We start from the raw sequence: 20,034 nt of genomic DNA, 5'->3' as shown, positions 1-20,034 counted from the left end.
ATGTGTCTCTCTTCTGCAATCACAGTGGGTTATGCATTCCCCTTTTTTTAAAAAAAATGGCTTGACTGTCTGAATTGTCGGCACTTTCTTTTTCATTTTTGAATAAATTTTATTAGGATTTGTAGAGAAGAATACAAAACTTAATATCAAATATCTTTTCAATTTTTTTTGTTAAGACTTTGATCTAACAACAAGAAAAACATAAAGGGGGGGAGAGAGAAAGGAATGAACAAAGAAAAAGAGAGAAATAAAGAAAAAGTAATAGAAAAGAAGTTAAAGAGAGAGAGAGAAACAATAAGAAGAAACCTTGGTTTGTTGCAGTTTGTTTGGAGCTAAACAAACCATAATCCCTGGTTCAGGTATAAAGTTAAATGAGAGATTGTGATAGGTTTCCACCACCGATTCGTGGGGAGAAGCAAAGGAGGTGTGGTTTGTTCATGCACAGTAAACCATGGTTTATAGCTTACCATGATGAGCGCAGCCATTACAGTGGTGCCCCGCAAGACAAATGCCTCACAAGACGGAAAACTCGCTAGACGAAAGAGTTTTCCGTTTTGGAGGTGCTTCGCAAAATGAATTTCCTATGGGCTTGCTTCGCAAGACAACAATGTCTTGCGAGTTCCTGCTGGTTTTCCCCCCTCCCCCCCTTTTTCTAAGCCGCTTATCAGCTGATCCGATCAGCAGATAAGCCGCTAAAAGCCACTAATAGCGCTAATAGCGCTAATCCTTCAATGGGCTTGCTTCGCAAGACGAAAAAAACCGCTAGACAAAGAGAATCACAGAACAGATTCTTTTCGTCTTGCGAGGCACCACTGTATCTAGTTTGGTGGTTATTGCCTGATTTTGCCAAGCCAGATGGAAACCGTTTCCTTTGGCTTAAATTTTTTCTCTGGCCTCTTTCCCCCTTCCCATGAGGCTTTCAGGTTATAACAAGGGCGGCTGCGTTGCCTTGGCCACGGGGAGTGCCATGGGACTATGGGAAGTGAAGAACTGCACCAGTTTCAAGGCCAAATACATCTGCAGGCAGAATTTGGGGACTCCGGTGAACCCTGAGCTTCCTTCGCCTCATCCCACCCCGAGCCTCACGGGAACTTGTCTAGCAGGATGGGTCACCAGCCCCAAGTTGAGGCACTGCTACAAGGTACGTACAAAACGAGGGGAGGCAGCCAGCCAGTTCATGGTCCAAACTTTTAATGCAAAGTGAGTTGTATTAGCTCAAATTGGTTTTGGATTTAAAAATTATCACAGCAGTTCGGGCTTGCAATACTCTCACTGACTGGGATCAGTTTGTGAAATGGCTCCCTCTTTTCTCTTCTTTTCTTTTCTTTTTTCCAAAAAAATATTGATTTTCTCTTATAGCACACAGAAACGAACATTACATTTAACACAACATGAAAGCTTAACAACAGTAAAAACACAAAAGATAAAAGAAGATTCCCCCCCCCTCTTATTCCCTGGTATATTTACATTGCTAGAAGACTTCCTCGACAACTGCCAATCTGAATTTCATCATAACACGTATTTAGCTGTTCCCAATTTCATATTTATAGCATCAGTATCCTCTTTCATTACAAACTTCTTATCCTGCCTTCCAATTGTAGTTCACAATAATCATTATTATTCATCTTTTTCTATCCTTTAGCCTAATCTGTTACTTCTAGGAATTTCTTAATTATCTTATATTGCAATATCTCACTAAATATTCTTTAAATTTCTTCCATTCTTCTTGTGTTTCCTCCTCTTTCTGGTCGCGGATTCTTCCCAGTCAGGTCAGCCATTTCCGAAAAGTCCACCATCTTCATCTGCCATTCTTCTGTTGTCAGCATTTCTTGCAATTTCCAATTTTTGGCTAATAAAAGTCTTGCTGCTGTAGTGGCATACAGAAACAGTTTAACATCCTTCTTTCCGGTCCTGTTATTCCAAGTAGAAAGGCTTCTTCTGGTTTCTTAATAAATGTATTTTTCAACATTTTTAAAAATTCATTATAAATCTTTTCCCAGAAGTCTTTCACCTTAGGACATGTCCACCACATGAATCGTATTAGCTCAAATTGGTTTTGGATTTAACATTTGTCATGGCAGTTCGGGCTTGTAATTCTCAGAAGGGGCGGCTCTCACCGACCGGGTTCGCTTTGTGAAATGGCTCCCTTTTTTCTTGGGCAGGTGTTTACCTACGACAAACTTCAGGAGAAGAAAAACTGGATCATGGCCCATTTGTTCTGCAGCGATCGGAAAGCCCAACTCTTGAGCGTTGGCACTTACGAGGAGGAACATTTTATAGCCAACACGCTCAACAAGATATTTGGGTGAGGACTGAGTTACAAAAACAGGAGATGTATGTTTCTGGGCAACACCCTGGCAAATATATCCACGTGCCCTCAGGCACACCTGAATGTTCCTTGGTATGTACAGTGGTACCTCGGGTTACATACGCTTCAGGTTACAGACTCCGCTAACCCAGAAATATTACCTCAGGTTAAGAACTTTGCTTCAGGATGAGAACAGAAATTGTGCTCCGGCGGCGCAGCAGCAGCGGGAGCCCCCATTAGCTAAAGTGGTGCTTCGGGTTAAGAACAGTTTCAGGTTAAGTGCACACCTCCAGAACGAATTAAGTACTTAACCCGAGGTACCACTGTAAGCGCATTTGCGAGTTTTGGTTTACGCGCCAACAGTGTGATTACGTTTTATATAGACAGATAGACAGCCGTCCTCCTCATCCCTTGCTTTGAGAGACGATACAGTTGAAACCCACATTTAAAACCCCACCTTTAAAAAAAAAATAGGAAGATGGAAGCTGAAACAAAAAGTTAAGAGGTTCTGCTTCCTCTTGAAGCTTGTGAAGAATCATAATGTTTTATCTGGTGGTTGTGAATGGGTGGGGATAGGGAAGGAGTGAGAGGTACCGTATTTTTCGCTCTATAAGACGCACCAGACCACAAGACGCACCTAGTTTTTGGAGGAGGAAAAAAAGAAGAAAAATATACTGAATCTCAGAAGCCAGAACAGCAAGAGGGATCGCTGCGCAGTGAAATCAGCGATCCCTCTTGCTGTTCTGGCTTCTGGGATAGCTGCGCAGCCTGCATTCGCTCCATAAGACGCACACACATTTCCCCTTACTTTTTAGGAGGGGAAAAGTGAGTCTTATAGAGCAAAAAATACGGTATCTGCTGAACTGAGAAGAAGTGTGGCTGTTTCCTAAAAGTGGAAATGATGGGTTCAGGTTTTGCCAATAAAAAATAATGGTTAATCAGCAGTCCTTGATATTTTTTTCAGGGGGAGGGAAGCTGAACAGGGCCTAGATGGTGCTCTGTGCATTTTTATTCTGAAACCTCGGCAGCTACTTAGCTTGGCCCGTCACAACCGTGAGATGCTGCTCTTCTCCTGTCACCATGGCTACAAAATGGAGGGGGGAGTTGGCGCCTCCCGGGTGTTGCAGGACTGCAACTCCCATCATCTGGGACAACTGGCCATACTGCTTGGGCTGATGGGAGCTGGGAGTCCCAACAATATCACGAGAGCCACACGTGTGCCCCAACCCTGCTATAAGCAGCTTGAATCAATTGAGCCAAACCACACATAGCAAAATGGGGTGGCGGCTGGGGGGGGGACAAACCTTGGGAGCTTTAGTTGAGCATTAAGTCTTCGCACAGTTACATGGAAGAACTGACTAAATCCTTCGAAGACAGAGGTCCTCTGGCTGGGTCAGGATGGTATGGGGATGAGGGACCAACTCCCTTCTCTTGCGGGGGCCTAATTAGTGCCATTGCCTTCCGTTAAGAGTTTGGTTGTAATCCTTGACGCCTCCCTTTCCATGGAGGCGCAAGTTACAGCAACAGCCAAGGCGACATTTTTCCACCTTCGCCGCATCAAGCAGTTGGTCCCTTACCTTTCCCACCCCGACCTGGCCACAGTGATCCATGCGACAGTCACCTCCAGGCTTGACTACTGTAATTCGCTCTACGTGGGGCTGCCCTTGAAGCTGTCCCAGAAACTCCAGCGGGTGCAGAATGCTGCAGCGAGGCTCCTCATGGGGTCTCTGCCATGGGAGCATATTCACCCAGTGCTTTTCCAGCTGCACTGGCTCCCGGTGGAGTACAGGGTCAGATTTAAGGTGCTGGTTTTGACCTTTAAAGCCCTTCACGGCCTAGGACCATTGTACCTACGGGACCGCCTCTCCCGGTATGTCCCACAGAGGACCTTAAGGTCCATAAATAGCAACACCCTAGAGGTCCCGGGCCCTAAGGAAGTTAGATTAGCTTCAACCAGAGCCAGGGCCTTTTCAGTGATGGCTCCGGTCTGGTGGAACGCTCTGCCTCATGAGACCAGGGCCCTGCAGGATCTGATTGCTTTCCTCAGAGCCTGTAAGACAGAGTTGTTCCGCCTGGCCTTTGGCTTGGAGCCAATTTGATTCCCTCCTTCTCTTTCTTTTTTCTTTTCCTTCTCCTCCTGCGATGAGGCTACATTTATAACATTTTAATGTTTCAATATTTGAATGTTGTATTTTAATTTTGTTTTTAAGTTGTAATCATCCAACTTGTTTTTATTATTGCTTGTAAGTTGCTCTGAGCCCTTGGCTGGGGAGGGCGGGGTATAAATTAAAAATTATTATTATTATTATTATTATCATCATCATCATCATCTTCTTCTTCTTCTTTTCGGATGCCTTCCAGGGCATCAGAACCTGAAATCCATGAGCAACATTGGTTTTGGATCGGCTTGAATCGCCGGGACCCGGGACTTGAGAGGAGCTGGCGATGGAGTGATGGTCTTGGGGTGAGTGATGCTTTGCTCAACCTATTAAAAAAAAGCACAATTAAGGCCTCAAATAAAGATGACAAATTCTAACAGAGATTACAAACTCTAACTCATAAATACATGTATAAATGGTATATAATACTGTTTTATAATTTAGGATTGTTTTATAATTTATGATAATTTAGAATCTAAACATATTTTCATGTAATGTTTGATACTTCCAGCTGATGAATACATCGAAACAGGGCCTGTCCTGGCTTCTAATCCATAACTGACTTTTGCCTTCTGCTCTGTGATTGAAACTGAGTCTCCACCTGCAAGCTGATAAGGATCAACATTATTGTTGAGTAAAAAAGAGAAAATCTTTGTAACAAATTATTGTGTTATACATACAGTGGTAAAGGTAAAGGTAAAGGTACCCCTGCCCGAACGGGCCAGTCTTGACAGACTCTGGGGTTTGTGCGCCCATCTCACATCTATTGGCCGGGGGCCAGCGCTGTCCGAAGACACTTCCGGGTCACGTGGCCAGCGTGACAACGCTGCTCTGGCGAGCCAGAGCCGCACACGGAACGCCGTTTACCTTCCCGCTGGTAAGCGGTACCTATTTATCTACTTGCCCCCGGGGGTGCTTTCGAACTGCTAGGTGGGCAGGCGCTGGGACCGAGCAGCGGGAGCGCACCCCGCCGCGGGGATTCGAACCGCCGACCTTTCGATCGGCAAGCCCTAGGCGCTGAGGCTTTAGCCCACAGCGCCACCCGCGTCCCTTCACATACAGTGGTACCTCGGGTTAAGTACTTAATTCGTTCCGGAGGTCTGTTCTTAACCTGAAACAGTTCTTAACCTGAAGCACCACTTTAGCTAATGGGGCCTCCCGCTGCCGCCATGCCGCCTTAGAACGATTTGTGTTCTTATCCTGAAGCAAAGTTCTTAACCCGAGGTACTATTTCTGGGTTAGCGGAGTCTGTAACCTGAAGCGTATGTAACCTGAGGTACCACTGTATCTTTATGAGTTAGAGTTTGTAATCTCTGTTAGAATTTGTAATCTTTATTTGAGTTTGTAATTCTTGTCAGAATACAGTACATACTTTTGAATGGATTTGTTACTATTGACTATTGACTTGTAAGTAGGGACCACTCCCACTATTGAAACTTACATTGGCATGAGTTCTTGGTGTGCTTTTTTTCTTGTTATGTTTAATAACAAGAACTCCAAACTATTCAAAAGGCACTTGGGAACAGAGATTTCATGTTTGTGTGTGTGTGTTTTAACAAAGTACTCCTGCCAGGAGGTAAGTAAATAAAACAGAATGCCTCTACTGTTATTTTGAGGGAAAAGAGGACCAGGAATTGTGTATTGGTGGAGAAATAGGAATCTAACAAAAAGTCCCAAGAGTTATTTTGTCTGAACAGTATCTGAATTGATGCCTATTCGTTGATATCTTAAAATTGTCACCTCTTCTTTATTTCAGAGATTCTTTTCTGTTTGCTCTGTCTTTGTTGATATTTTGTCGATAAAGAATTCGTTAGAGATGCAAATAAATAAACAAACACAAACTTCCAACGTAAAAAAACCCAAACCAGAGTTATTTTGTCATCATGGCTCTCTTTTTACTAATGTATTAAGGCTTTTTCTGTTAAGGAGCCACCATAGGAAACCCAGACCTCTCTTGAAGCTTGTTTGTTGCTGATGTAGAGGAAAATGCATTTGAGATAATACAGAGCACAGTGTGGAGTGGGAATTCCTTCTGGTGGGGGGGGGAGAGGAAAGTATTCATGTCACTGCGCTCAACTGAGTTGGATAAGCCAGTGACTTAAGGCATGGGTAGGTAAACTAAGGCCCGGGGGTCGAATCTGGCCCAATCGCCTTCTAAATCCAGCCCGCAGATGGTCCAGGAATCAGTGTGTTTTTACTTGAGTAGAATGTGCACTTTTATTTAAAATGCATCTCTGGGTTATTTGTGGGGCATAGGAATTTGTTCATCCCCCCCCCCCAAAAAAAAAATATAGTCCAGCCCCCCACAAGGTCTGAGGGACAGTGGACCGGCCCCCTGCTGAAAAAGTTTGCTGACCCCTGACCTAAGGCTTCAGTTGACTAAGCAGGACATTGAGATTGAGGGAAGAAGAAGAAGAAGAAGAAGAAGAAGAAGAAGAAGAAGAAGAAGAAGAATTTATTATTTATACCCCGCCCATCTGGCTGGGCTTCCCCAGACACTCTGGGCGGCTTCCAGAAAAAATATTAAAATACTGTAATACATCAAACATTAACTTGCCCTCCCCCATCTTTCTTTTGCCTTCAGTTCTCCTACCATAACTTTGACCGCAGCAATCATGACGACGAGGACATCCGGAACTGTGCGGCGCTGGACTTGGCATCCTTGCAGTGGATGCCTCTTCAGTGCGACGCTCAACTGGACTGGATCTGCAAGCTGCCCAAAGGTGACTGGGATGGCGACGGGTTGGCAGGGAGGGGAAGAGTTAGCCACAGTCAAGAACTTTGCAGTCGCCTCTTTCATGTCTACATATCTTCAAACGCGAGATTTTGAAGGAGGATTCTTGAGGTAATGTTCAGCCAACTCAATAATGTCCATTAAGTGAAGGAGTTAAGTACCTTGCCTGGGCTTCAGGAGGGCTTAATATCTTCATAGGTCGCCACAGTGTGCTACGAGTTAATTTTAATACCATTTGGCCTGCCAGGTTGAGGATTCTGTTGTGGCTGACCTCTTTGGGGTTTTTTAATTGGGGTTTAGTGCCTGCTTTCATTTTTACTGCTGTTTATTTTTGCTGCCCTTGATTGCATGACTAATGTTACTGTTTTGAAAAAAAACCGCTATAAGCTGCTCTGAGCATGGCAGATTTCTACGCGAGTGTGAGGTGTATAAAGATTGTTGTATTAAGCGCATCTGTTTCTTGTCAGTTCCTCAAATAGGATTATCTTCCCAAGATAACTTGGTGTCCCTACTTAATGGGTATGTTAATATTTTTAGAATAACAAAGTTTCTCAGCTCCACTAGTTCATACTAAGAGTACTGAACCTCTCAGGGACGTTCTGTCTTCCTTCTGGTGTCTGTGTTTGACTTCCACCCTCTCCCCACAATCTAACCCTTTCTATTTTTTAAAAAATTAATGTTTAATTATTTCTTTGATACATGGTTGAATGTGTATAAAGACAAGTAGCCGCATTCCAATAAACAAAGGATGAGGCTTGCTCCTCCTTCATAACCAGCAGGGATTGCAGTACAGAAACGATAGGGGGAATATCTTACTTTCCTGAAGGGGCATTTTTTCCTGAATCAGGAACTGAAATGAATTCAGCCCATCTTCCTTGCTCACTTGCTGATCGTGTGCTGTTGTTTAATAGGCACTGATGTGAAAGAGCCAGAGACAACCGTTCAAGGTGAGTGAATATTTCCGCCCCCCTCATCCCATGTGGCAAAGCCTCTTTTGTGCAGAGATCACTCTGTCTCCACCCTTGCACCATACTCATTGACTTGCGGACGCAAAAAAAGTGTGTGTATTTTCTGGATGCATGCAAGCTAGAGGAAACACGGTGCCAACTTCCCGCCTCTGTTGTACTGCGCTGTTGGCATTGTGCGTTTCTCAAACTTGGGTCCCCAGGTGGACTACAACTCCCATCATCCCTAGCTAGTAGGACCGGTGGTCAGGGATGATGGGAGTTGTAGTCCAACAACACCTGGGGACCCAAAAGTTTGAGAAAGGTTTGTTGGGAAACTGTGTACGTGCAGCTACTCACACAGAGTCAATTAAGGTTTGGCAGACAGCCAGAAGGCAATCTGAAGGAGTAAGTCTGCCTGGTGATAACAGAGGCATGGAGACCGCTCCCTGATTGGTCAAGCTGTCTCAAGGGAGTGATAATTAATGGCCTACTAGCTGGAATGTGTTCAGAGGTTCAGAGTTCTGTGTCAGTGTAGGAGTTGTGAGTCATATCAGAAAGAGCTAGCAAAAGATCCATGTTCTGTTCCTGTAAATAGTCCACTGTATATAATAAACACCTAACTACAATTACAGATAGGTAGCCGTGTTGGTCTGCCATAGTCAAAATAAAAAAATAGTTCTTGGTATGAGCTTTCGTGTGCATATCTGTGTATCTGAAGAAGTGTGCATGCACACGAAAGCTCATACCAAGAACTAACTTAGTTGGTCTTTAAGGTGCTACTGGAATGAATTTTTTTATTTTAACCTAACTACAAGTTCCTGGTTCCTGCTTCGTCTATCCTGTCTGCAGCCAAGTCGCCAATTGCTTCCGTGGATTCTGCGTTTACTCTGCTAAGTTTGGCTAAGATCCTGCAACTAGTCAGAAGGTTGCGAAACACCAAATAGGTTTTGCCATTAAGGTTCAGCAAGCTGGTCTTGTCAAGGATTGGTAGAGTGCTGCTGGCAGTCTTATGTGGCACTGCCCCTTGCTCTCTCAGCTGAGGCGATGTGGGGTCTGCAGTTGGGAATGTGGGCTATGTCCCTGGGAAAGGGAGTTATGTGTTATACCAAGCTTATGTCAGAAGCAGCAACAGAAATATCAGCTAACTGAATAGATAGAGTTGGATCCCTCTCAGCTATAGGCCTGCAGAGGTCAAGTATGAGTTTAAGAAGCCTGCACTCATGTACCTAGCGTCACCCAGGTCTAGAAATAGAATAGCTATGCTGGAGGCAGCATGGAAAACAGGGCGACTGAACCATCTTGACTTCTGATCATGTATCTTACTGAAGAAAAGAATGTTTTTGATGTAGGAAAAAGGCAGCAGGGCTGTGTGTGTGTGTGTGTGTGTGTGTGTGTGTGTGTATGCATAATGTGACGGAGGTTTACGAAACCATGAGTGATGTGGAGAAACTGAGATCCCATGAGGTCTGGCTAGCGCTAACTTTGGCTTTCTTTCAGTGCCAGGTTAAGACCTGGTTATTCTCTCAGGGTCTTTATGAATTGTTAATTCTGCAGCCTAACATGATGGGATTTGCAGCTCTGCATTTTGAGTCAGACGCAGTGATTTATACTTTTGCCTGCTCCTGCTATATTCGTGTAAACGTTTTGAATGAATTGTGTGCCCTGCTCAGAGATCAGTGTGATGCAGAGCAGGCTATAAATATTTTCAGAAACAAATAGTGGAGACATTCATCCCCCAGCCTCAACGCCAGGGGACCTGTTCTTGAAACTGATAGGAATAATAATAATAATAATAATAATAATAATAATAATAATAATAATTTTATTTATACCCCACCCATCTGGCTGGGTTTCCCCAGCCACTCTGGGCGGCTTCCAACAAAATACTAAAATACAATGAAACATCAAACATTAAAAACCTCCCCAAACAGGTTGAAGAAAAACAAGCAGTGCTTCTTTGCACAACACATCATTAACCTATGAAATTCATGACCCCAGGATGTTGAGGTGGCATTTAGCATTACAGTGGCACCTTGGTTCTCAAACATAATCCGCTCCGGAAGTCCGTTCCTGAACCAAAGCGTTCCAAAACCAAGGCATGCTTTCCCATAGAAAGTAATGCAAAACCAATTAATCCGTTCCACTCTTTTAAAAACAACCCCTAAAACAGCAATTTAATATGAATTTTACTATCTAACAAGACTACTGATAACACAGTACCATGTTTGTTCATTAGGTTAAAACGTAAAAAGTAAAGGACCCCTGAAGGGACCCAGGTGGCGCTGTGGTCTAAACTACCGAGCCTCTTGGTCTTGCCGATCAGAAGGTTGTCGGTTCGAATCCCAGCAATGGAGTGAGCTCCCGTTGCTCTGTCCCAGCTTCTGCCAACCTAGCAATTTGAAAGCACGCCAGTGCAAGTAGATAAATGGGTACCATTGTGGCAGGAAAGTAAACAGCGTTTCCATGCGCTCTGGTTTCCGTCACGGTGTTCCGTTGCACCAAAAGCAGCTTAGTCCTGCTGGCCACAAGACCCGGAAAGCTGTCTGAGGACAAATGCCGTCTCCCTCGACCTGAAAGCGAGATGAGCGTCGCAACCCCATAGTCGCCTTTGACTGGACTTAAATGTCCAGGGGTCCTTTACCTTTTTACCTAATGAATAAACATGGGACTGTGTTAGAATCTACACAGTTTGGTCAAGCTTTCTGCATAAGCAAACATAGAATGTGCCTTCTGAGTCTCTGTTGGAAGAGAATTAGGTTGACTAGATAGCTGCGTTGACACTTGGAAGAGTTGCAGCTCTTCTGATGTTGTTGTTGTTGTTTAGTCGTTTAGTCGTGTCCGACTCTTCGTGACCCCCTGGACCAGAGCACGCCAGGCCCTCCTGTCTTCCACTGCCTCCTGCAGTTTGGTCAAATTCATGCTGGCAGCTTCGAGAACACTGTCCAACCATCTCGTCCTCTGTGGTCCCCTTCTCCTTGTGCCCTCCATCTTTCTCAACATCAGGGTGTTTTCCAGAGAGTCTTCTCTTCTCATGAGGAGGCCAAAGTATTGGAGTCTCAGCTTCAGGATCTGTCTTGAAGGACAGATCCTGAAGCTCTTCTGATAGGGGGCATCTAAGGGAAATAGGAGGTTTTGGTGGTATTAGCTGCCTAAAGTAATCTCCACCTGGAAAGCACCAAGTTTCCCCAGGGTCTCTTAACCCATCCCGTTTCTCCACAGCGAGCAATGAGTGGGTGAAATACCAAGATGCTGAGTACAAATTCTTCGACCACCATTCAACCTGGGTACAGGCTCAGAGGATCTGCACTTGGTTCCAAGCTGAGCTGGTGTCAATTCACAATCAAGCTGAGCTGGACTTCCTGGGTCAGAACCTGAAGAAGGTAGGGAGCCACCTGGAATGGCAATGGGTTTGGGCCAAAAAGGAAACAATTTTTAAAATCCCATCCGGTTGTGGCAGGGACCTTCAGGCAGAAAGGGAACATTGATGGTTAGTGGAGACTAAATTGGGTCTTCCCAAAGATTTAAGGAAAATTTACTGGGTGAGAAATGCAAGATGGCCTCCAACTTACAATAATCTTAATACATTTTCCCTGACAGAAGTCTAAGGAATGTGCTTTTGGTGTATAAATATGGGTATTAGGGTGTCAGGGAATCCATTCTAGAAGGGAAAAAATATGTTAAAATTACTATTAAGTGATTGCCATCTTTCATTTTTTTCACTTAGCAAATTCTCCTCAGAAGGGTCTTGCAATCCTGGTACTTTGTTTCTACTATTAATTTATAGAATCAAAGCCTTTCTGGCCCAATTCCTTAAGATGCTTGTTATTTCCTTCCCAGACAAAAGTGAGAACTGCATACAGAAAACAATGAAGGGAATTAAAATTTTGGCCTAGTTGCAGTTAGACAGCATCAAGCTCTCAACCTTTTTTAGAGCGGAAGCTCACAGGGCTATTGCAAGGGTTGTAAAGAAATTTATTTTAGTTTACGAATATATGTATATCGTTCTACACACAAGAGCAGCATAACATAATTGACTAGACAAGTTAAAGGCCTGCCTAAAGAAATTTTTTTCAAGATGGTAGCAAAAGCATAGTCAGCTGCTGCTTATGACCTTCTCCTCCCAGTTAGTGTTTCACACAACAATAACCAGTAGTAATAATAATAATAACAATAACAACAACAACAATAAACACAGCTTTATTGTTGTATTCCAAGTGCTCTTCATTTCTTTATTTGATATATAAAAATACTTGTCTGCTGCAATTTAAAGTTTCAAAGCTCTTTATAATTAAATACAGTAAGAATGAAAATAAAAATTAAAATGGATAATCAGCTATTGTGGATACTTAATAGTCCCTGTAAGTTGGGCAGCAAAGAAAACTTCCCTGCAAACATTTGACAGTTAGCATAGAAGGTGCATGCTGATTCGGTTTGGGGCTGATAATCAGATGAGCCTCACCAACTCATGGGACAACTACAGATGACCTCAGTGATTGAGCTTGGAAATAATAATAATAATAATAATAATAATAATAATAATAATAATAATAATAATATTATTTCCCGCCCATCTCTGAGCACCTTCCAACAAAATATTAAAAATACAACAAAACATCAGACATTAAAAACTTCCCTAAACAGGGCTGCCTTCAGATATCCTCTAAAACTCAGATAGTTGTTCATTTCCTTGAGGGCATTCCACAAGAAGGGCGCCACTACCGAGAAGGCCCCTCTGCCTGGTTCCCTGTAACCTCACTTCTCGCAGGAAGGGAACTGCCAAAAGGCCCTTGGAGCTGGACCTCAGTGTCTGGGCAGAACGATGGGGGTGGAGATGCTCCTTCAGGTATACAGGGCCGAGGCTGTTTAGGGCTTTAAATAATAATAACTTTAGAAGGTGTTCAGGTGACCCCTGCAGCACCCTGGACCTACCTTTTTCAGTGCTGTGTAAATCAAGACAACTCTGGGACATGGGTGGCACTGTGGGTTAAACCACAGAGCCTAGGACTTGCCGATCAGAAGGTCGGTGGTTCGAATCCCCGCAACGGGGTGAGCTCCCGTTGCTCGGTCCCAGCTCCTGCCAACCTAGCGGTTCGAAAGCACATCAAAGTGCAAGTAGATAAATAGGTATCACTCCAGTGGGAAGGTGAACGGCGTTTCCGTGCGCTGCTCTGGTTCGCCAGAAGCGGCTCAGTCATGCTGGCCACATGACCCGGAAGCTGTACGCTGGCTTCCTCGGCCAATAAAGCGAGAGGAGCGCCGCAACCCCAGAGTCGGTCACGACTGGACCTAAGGGTCAGGGGTCCCTTTACCTTTACCTTAAATCAATGCAAGGACCTTGAACCTGTCGTGTGACGTGTTGGCAGCTATGTGTTCCCATAGCCATTGCATTCTGCACCAGCTAGAGTTTCCAGACCAGGGCCAAGGGCAGCCCCACACAATGTGCGTCGTAGTGATCTAGCCTTACGGTCCCTGGTGCATGGACAGCAGTGGTTAGGCAGCAATTCTGTAGGGTACGCAGTGGATGCCAGCGCCAAATAACTGCTATGCGCAGGCAAAAACAAAAGGTGCTGGGACTCCATGCTGGTATCCTTACACAAAAAGAGCCCGGTGGTAGGCAATCCGAAGATTAAGGTGGCTCAGACAGTCTTTTCGTTCTCCCCCTTGACATTATTGCATATCATTCCTCCTTTGGCCAGTTTTCAAGGGGACAGGAGCAGCACTGGTGGATTGGGCTGAGCACCTATGAGAACGATGGACGATTTCGGTGAGTCTCTTTCTCTATTGTCTTCTGTCCTAGAAGCAATTTTTGGTGTGTCTTAGATTCCTGCTTGTGTTCAAAATGCGGGAACCTCCCCAATGTGTTGTTTGCCATCTCCAGGTGGTCTGATTATTCACTCTTGAACTTCGTCTCGTGGGCACCAGGAAAGCCGAGGCCTACCACCAAGGACAGGAAGTGTGTGTACATGACTGCTAGCCGAGGTGGGTAATGGGCATGCAGACATTGGCCTGATATTCCTAATCAGCTTACAGATCAACATTCTCCCCTATGGCCCTTTGCAGTCTCTGGTCTGATCAGCTCAGACCAGGCTCCTGATAATTCCTAAAAAATATTCCATCCCTCCAGAAACCCATCAAAGCCTGAACTTCTGGCTGATGTCCCTGAAAACACACAGTGGTACCTCGGGTTACATACGCTTCAGGTTACATATGCTTCGGGTTACAGACTCTGCTAACCCAGAAATAGTGCTTCAGGTTAAGAACTTTGCTTCAGGATGAGAACAGAAATCGTGCTCCGGCGGCGCGGCAGTAGCGGGAGTCCCCATTAGCTAAAATGGTGCTTCAGGTTAAGAACAGTTTCAGGTTAAGAACGGACCTCCGGAACGAATTAAGTACTTAACCCGAGGTACTACTGTATAGGGTAGGCAGTGGAAATGTTAAGATCACTGGCGTCCTAACTTATTATTGTGATGTTGTTTTTAAGCAGTTGCCTAGTCTTTAGAGTTATAATACAGCGGTACCTTCGTTCCCGAATGGCTTGGCTCCTGAACAAATCAGCTCCCGAACGCCACAAACCCAGAAGTGAGTGATCTGGTTTGGCAACATTTTTCGGAAGCTGAACGTCTGACGTGGCTTCCGCGGCTTCTGATTGAGTGCAGGAAGCTCCTGCAGCCAATCGGAAGCCATGCCTTGGTTTTCGAACCGTTTCAGGAGTCGAACGGACTCCCAGAATGGATTTAGTTTGAGAACCAAGGTACCACTGTACATGAACACTCACCATTTTAAAAAACAACTATCGGACAGCTGGATAAAAGAATGTTATGCCCCAAAAAGAAACCTGACCCAGGTTTGGGGTTTTCTGCGTTGGAATTTTTTTATACAAAATGTTGGGACAGGCTGTGATGGCTGCTGTTTCTTACAGTGGTACCTCAGGTTAAGTACTTAATTTGTTCCGGAGGTCCGTTCTTTTTTTTTTTTTAGCTATTTTTAAAATTAATTTTCCAACATAGATTTGTACAGAATTAAACATCCAGTTCTCACTTAATCATTCTTTTAGACATCCATCAGCATGTCTGACAATTCTCTGTGTTATCTCTTCATCTCACATTTCTCAATTTTATATTGCACTCTAACAATCTTAATCATATTAATCGTACTAATTGTTCATCACAAACATTTTTGATATACTCTGTAAATTTCTTCCAGTCCTCGGTGAATCTCTGGTCTCTTTGATTCCTAATTCTGCCCGTTAGTCTATCCATTTCTGCGTATTCCATCAATTTCATTCTCCATTCTTCTCTCGTGGGCATTTCTTCCCCAAAGATCCGTTCTTAACCTGAAACTGTTCTTACCCTGAAGCACCACTTTAGCTAATGGGGCCTCCTGCTGCTGACACACCGCCGGAGCACAATTTCTGTTCTCATGCTGAAGCAAAGTTATTAACCCCAGTTCTTAACAATTTCTGGGTTAGCTATTTCTGGAGTCTGTAACCTGAAGCATATGTAACCCAAGGTAGCACTGTACTTTGAGATGGCTGCTGTTTCTTACTTTGAGAGTGCCATTGTAACCAAGCAAAATACAGAATCTGCTCTCGTATCTTCTCCTTTCTCTCCTTCTGCAGAGGACTGGGGCGACCAGAAGTGTTTCACTGCTCTGCCTTACATCTGCAAGCGCACCAATATTACCACAGGCTCCTTGCCACCCCTGCCGGCACCTACTCCTGGCAGCTGTGCCCAGGGCTGGCATGCTGTCGGCAATAAGGTACTTGGAAGTGCTTTCCCTGGAACCGAACATCATCATTCTTGAAGGGGGGAGGGAGTCTGCCAGGAATGTTTGTGTGCCAGGTCCCCCTTGAACTGGATGGGTGGTGGTGTGGAAATAACTCCTGTGGAGTATGTGGAAGGGCAGAAATTTGGCTGGTTGACATTCCTGGTTCAGAAACCACTTACCCATTTAATTTCCCCCTCCTGTTCGTGAACGTATGAGAGTGTGGAGGGTAGTATATTGAGTGTCACATCTAGGACTGACGAGACATGGGTTCAAATCACAGTCCATCAGCCTAGCTTAGAGGAGTGAGATTTCAGATAGATAGCTGTTTCATATTGCAAGTCTGTCTGCGTAGTTTTGTGTAGTTCGATTTCCCCTTCTCTCAAATGCCTTGATATTTTTTACCTTCTTAACTCATGGTATCGTTGCGGAGAGCGGAAACCATCTTGAGCTTTTGGGGAGGAAAGGATGAGCTAAAACTGAAAATACATAAAATAAATGTGAAAGTCCAGTGCTGAGGGCCTTCTGGCGGTTCCCTCGCTGTGAGAAGTTACAGGGAACCAGGCAGAGGGCCTTCTCGGTGGTGGCACCCGCCCTGTGGAACGCCCTCCCACTAGATGTCAAAGAGAAAAACGACTACCAGACTTTTAGAAGACATCTGAAGGCAGCCCTGTTTAGGGAAGCTTTTAAAGTTTAACAGAATATTTTATTTTAATATTTTGTTGGAAGTTGCCCAGAGTGGCTCAGGAAACCCAGTCAGATGGGCGGGGTAGAAATAATAAATTATTATTATTATTATTATTATTATTATTATTATTATTATTATTAAGTCACAGGAGGGGAAATACCTTGCCTGAAATGTCTGCTGTTTATAAATCTCCTTTTCTGTCAATTTTATAATGCAGTGCTTTAGGATTAACAGCGAAGAGCAGGTAACCTGGCAAGAGGCGAAGCGAAGGTGTGAGATTCAGGGGGGCGTGCTGGCAACCATCTCCAATTACGTTGAGCAAGGTAAGGGCCCTTTGTTCACAAGACAACTGTGTGTGTGTTCATGCATGCGCGCGCGCACACACACACACACACACACACACTGCCTCACCTCGCCTCTGGGAACTGATCAGCTTTTGGCCCCAGGCAAGTGTCTTCATGAGCCGAAGAAAACCCAAGGATCATTCCGGCATTTGCCTGAACATATGAAAGGCTAATCTGTGGACTTACTGTCCTGAACACTGGACTGGACTGGACCCTTGGTTTGAGGGCCTTCTCGGCAGTGGCGCCCTCCCTGTGGAACGCCCTCCCTTCAGATGTCAAGGAGATAAAGAACTAAATAACTTTTGGGAGACATCTGAAGGCAGCCCTGTATCAGGAAGTTTTTAATGTTTGACGTTTTGTTACGTTTTTATATGTGCTGGAAGCCGCCCAGAGTGGCTGGAGCGACCCAGCCAGATGGGCGGGGTATAAATAAAACCATCGCCGTATTATTGGAGTGATTGCAAGAAAATAAGAGCAGTCCATCATAATATAGGAAGGAATAATAGAGAACAGAGTGCCTCTGAGAAAGGAGAGAATGTATTTCCCTCACCCACTGAATAAGCGTTGTCTTTCCCTCGCCCACCTCGGAGGCAGTTGGAGGGCCCTGCGACGTCTCTTTTTAGTGGAAACACTTGATGGCAAAACTGAACTCTGGCTTTGTAGGCCTCTAGTCCCTACGTAAACAAAGCTTTGCGCCTTCATCTGACTTCCTCCAGTAACGTGCCCTTCTTCCCACTTACAGCCTTTATAACCACTCTTCTTCCAAATGTGACCTCTGACCTGTGGATCGGCCTCCAGGACGCAAAGAAGGAGTTCCAGTGGGTGGAAGCTGAGCCTGTCAGCTTTGTGAACTGGGGTCCTGGTGAGCCCTCTGGATGTGGGGCAGCCACAGCTAGTGAGAACCCGGTGAGCCAAACCCTGGGAGACCCCCTCACCCCGTTTTGTAGCTGTCTCTTTGGGGAGCCTCATCTTTTTGTGGGGATGCTGTGTGTTTCATAGAGGGGCACGGGTGGCGCTGTTGGTTAAACCATAGAGCCTAGGACTTGCCGATCAGAAGGTCGGCGGTTCGAATCCCCATGACGGGGTGAGCTCCCGTTGTTCAGTCCCTGCTCCTGCCAACCTGGAAGTTCGAAAGCACGTCAAAGTGCAAGTAGATAAATAGGTACTGCTCCGGCGGGAAGGTAAACGGCGTTTCCGTGCGCTGCTCTGGTTTGCCAGAAGTGGCTTAGTCATGCTGGCCACATGACCAGGAAGCTGTATGCCGGCTCCCTCGGCCAATAAAGCAAGATGAGCACCGCAACTCCAGAGTCATCCGTGACTGGACCTAATGGTCAGGGGTCCCCTTTACTTTTACCTTTACTGTGTGTTTCATAGAATTGTAGAATTGGAAAGGGACCCTGAGCGTCATCTAGCAATGGAGGAATATTTAGCTGTCCCATCCGGGAATCGAACCTGCAGCCTTGGCATTATCATCACCGTGCTCTAACCAACCGAGCTATTCCTCCCTTTGTTTCCTCTGCCAATACCTTTTCAATCTGGGTGGTCCAACACGTGGCCCTCAAGGCTGTCTTTGGCGGCCCTCGGCAGCTTCTTAGAGCAGTTTGAGTAGCCGGATTTTTGTTGTTGCTGTGAGGCGCATGGGAAAACAAACAGCCAAAGTGCTTGTCGTGTCTCAATCTTTCCGATGCCAAATGGGCCAGCCCTCCTCCTCTAACATCGCCCTGGGCCACACCATCAAGGCTGCGGTGGGGCGGACGTCTTATCACCTGGGCAGCCCAGGACCTCCATACACAAAGCCCAGGCTTGCACCCCAGGGAGGTCACTTAGGTGCCAACGCAGCGGTTTGATTTCACCCCCAGAGGCACACTCCATTGCCTCCCGAGACAGACGGATGCCGACAGTATCCTTTGATGGCATACTAGAGGCCACTGAAACATCCTGTTGCCAGTGAGTTCTGCAGAAATATTTAGTGTCTGTCCTCAACTGGGTGCCGGCGTTCTGCGCCAGCTGCAGATTTGCAACAGTTGTGAGGGGCTGTTGCATGTGGAGGCACCGCATTTTTCACTCTATAGGACGCACCAAACCACAAGACGCACCTACTTTTTAGAGGGGGAAATCAGGGGGGGGATTATTTCCACACACCCCCAGCCCCAAAGAGCAAAGAAGCCAAGACAGCGAGCGGGATGGATCCCGCTCGCTGTCTTGGCTTCCTTTTTAGCCATGGGGCTGGGGCTTCCCCTGACCCCAGCCCCCAGAACAGGTCCGGGAGCGGCGGCAAGGTTGCTCGCAGCCTTGCTTCCACTCCCGGGGCTTGCGGGGCTGGCGGGGGAAGTCCAGTCCCCCCCCCCCCAGCCCCAGGGACCACACATTCGCTCCATAAGACGCACAGACATTTCCCCTTAGTTTTTAATAGGAAAAAAGTGTGTCTTATGGAGTGAAAAATAAGGTATTTTGCAACTGCCTACCCTCAAGACTGGATGGAGCCTTGCGCGCTGCTCCAGCTGATGGCGTGCGGTGAACAGCCTTCCCACTGTGGGCACAGGTGAGTGACTGACGCTCCTGGTTCTGTCTCTCTCAGACCAACTGCGCTGTGGTTTGGCATGGCATCCCGCCCCAGTTCACTGGCCGCTGGGATGACAGGAATTGCCTGGAGGAGAAAAATGCCTTCATCTGCCAGAGGAGGAAAGGTAAGAGTGTAGGAAAGATGCAGGCGGGGACCGGGGTAAGGGAAGGGTCAGGCAGGCTGCAGCTGTGCCTGGCAAAGGGAGCATTAATGTGCCTTGGCAATTATCCAAGGTGCCACTGTTTCTCGGACCTCCCCGCAAAGAGCTGTGAGTGAGAAAGCAGAAAGAAATGGCTGGTGGTGGAAAGAGTGGGGAGCGAACACCCGGTGGAGTACAGGATCAGGTTTAAGGTGCTGGTTTTAACCTTTAAAACCCTATACGGCCTAAGACCCTCGTACCTACAGGACCGCCTCTCCTGGTATGTCCCACAGAGGAACTTACGGTCTTCAAACAAAAACATCTTGGAGGTCCCAGGCCACAGGGAGGTTAGGCTGGCCTCAACCAGAGCCAGGGCTTTTTCAGCTGC

The 20,034-nt window shown here is 45.8% G+C and overlaps 1 protein-coding gene across 1 annotated transcript in view; it reads left to right on the top strand.

Moving 5' to 3' along the window:
• MRC2 (mannose receptor C-type 2) overlaps positions 1–20,034 on the top strand; it is an 82,499-nt gene that overhangs the window by 50,383 nt on the left and 12,082 nt on the right. Inside the window, exons 12-23 of the mRNA XM_082194695.1 lie at positions 924–1,141; positions 2,163–2,305; positions 4,670–4,772; positions 7,052–7,190; positions 8,113–8,148; positions 11,368–11,528; positions 13,845–13,912; positions 14,027–14,127; positions 15,767–15,906; positions 16,818–16,923; positions 17,687–17,850; positions 19,523–19,631. Coding sequence (XP_082050821.1) covers positions 924–1,141; positions 2,163–2,305; positions 4,670–4,772; positions 7,052–7,190; positions 8,113–8,148; positions 11,368–11,528; positions 13,845–13,912; positions 14,027–14,127; positions 15,767–15,906; positions 16,818–16,923; positions 17,687–17,850; positions 19,523–19,631 — 1,488 coding nt within the window. The remainder of the gene's footprint in view (positions 1–923; positions 1,142–2,162; positions 2,306–4,669; positions 4,773–7,051; positions 7,191–8,112; positions 8,149–11,367; positions 11,529–13,844; positions 13,913–14,026; positions 14,128–15,766; positions 15,907–16,817; positions 16,924–17,686; positions 17,851–19,522; positions 19,632–20,034) is intronic.

Source organism: Podarcis vaucheri (assembly GCF_965113315.1).
Source record: "Podarcis vaucheri genome assembly, chromosome: 13".
Lineage (NCBI taxonomy): Eukaryota > Metazoa > Chordata > Lepidosauria > Squamata > Lacertidae > Podarcis > Podarcis vaucheri.
Note: the sequence above shows the minus strand (reverse complement) of the source record. Positions and strands in the feature narration are given on the sequence as shown.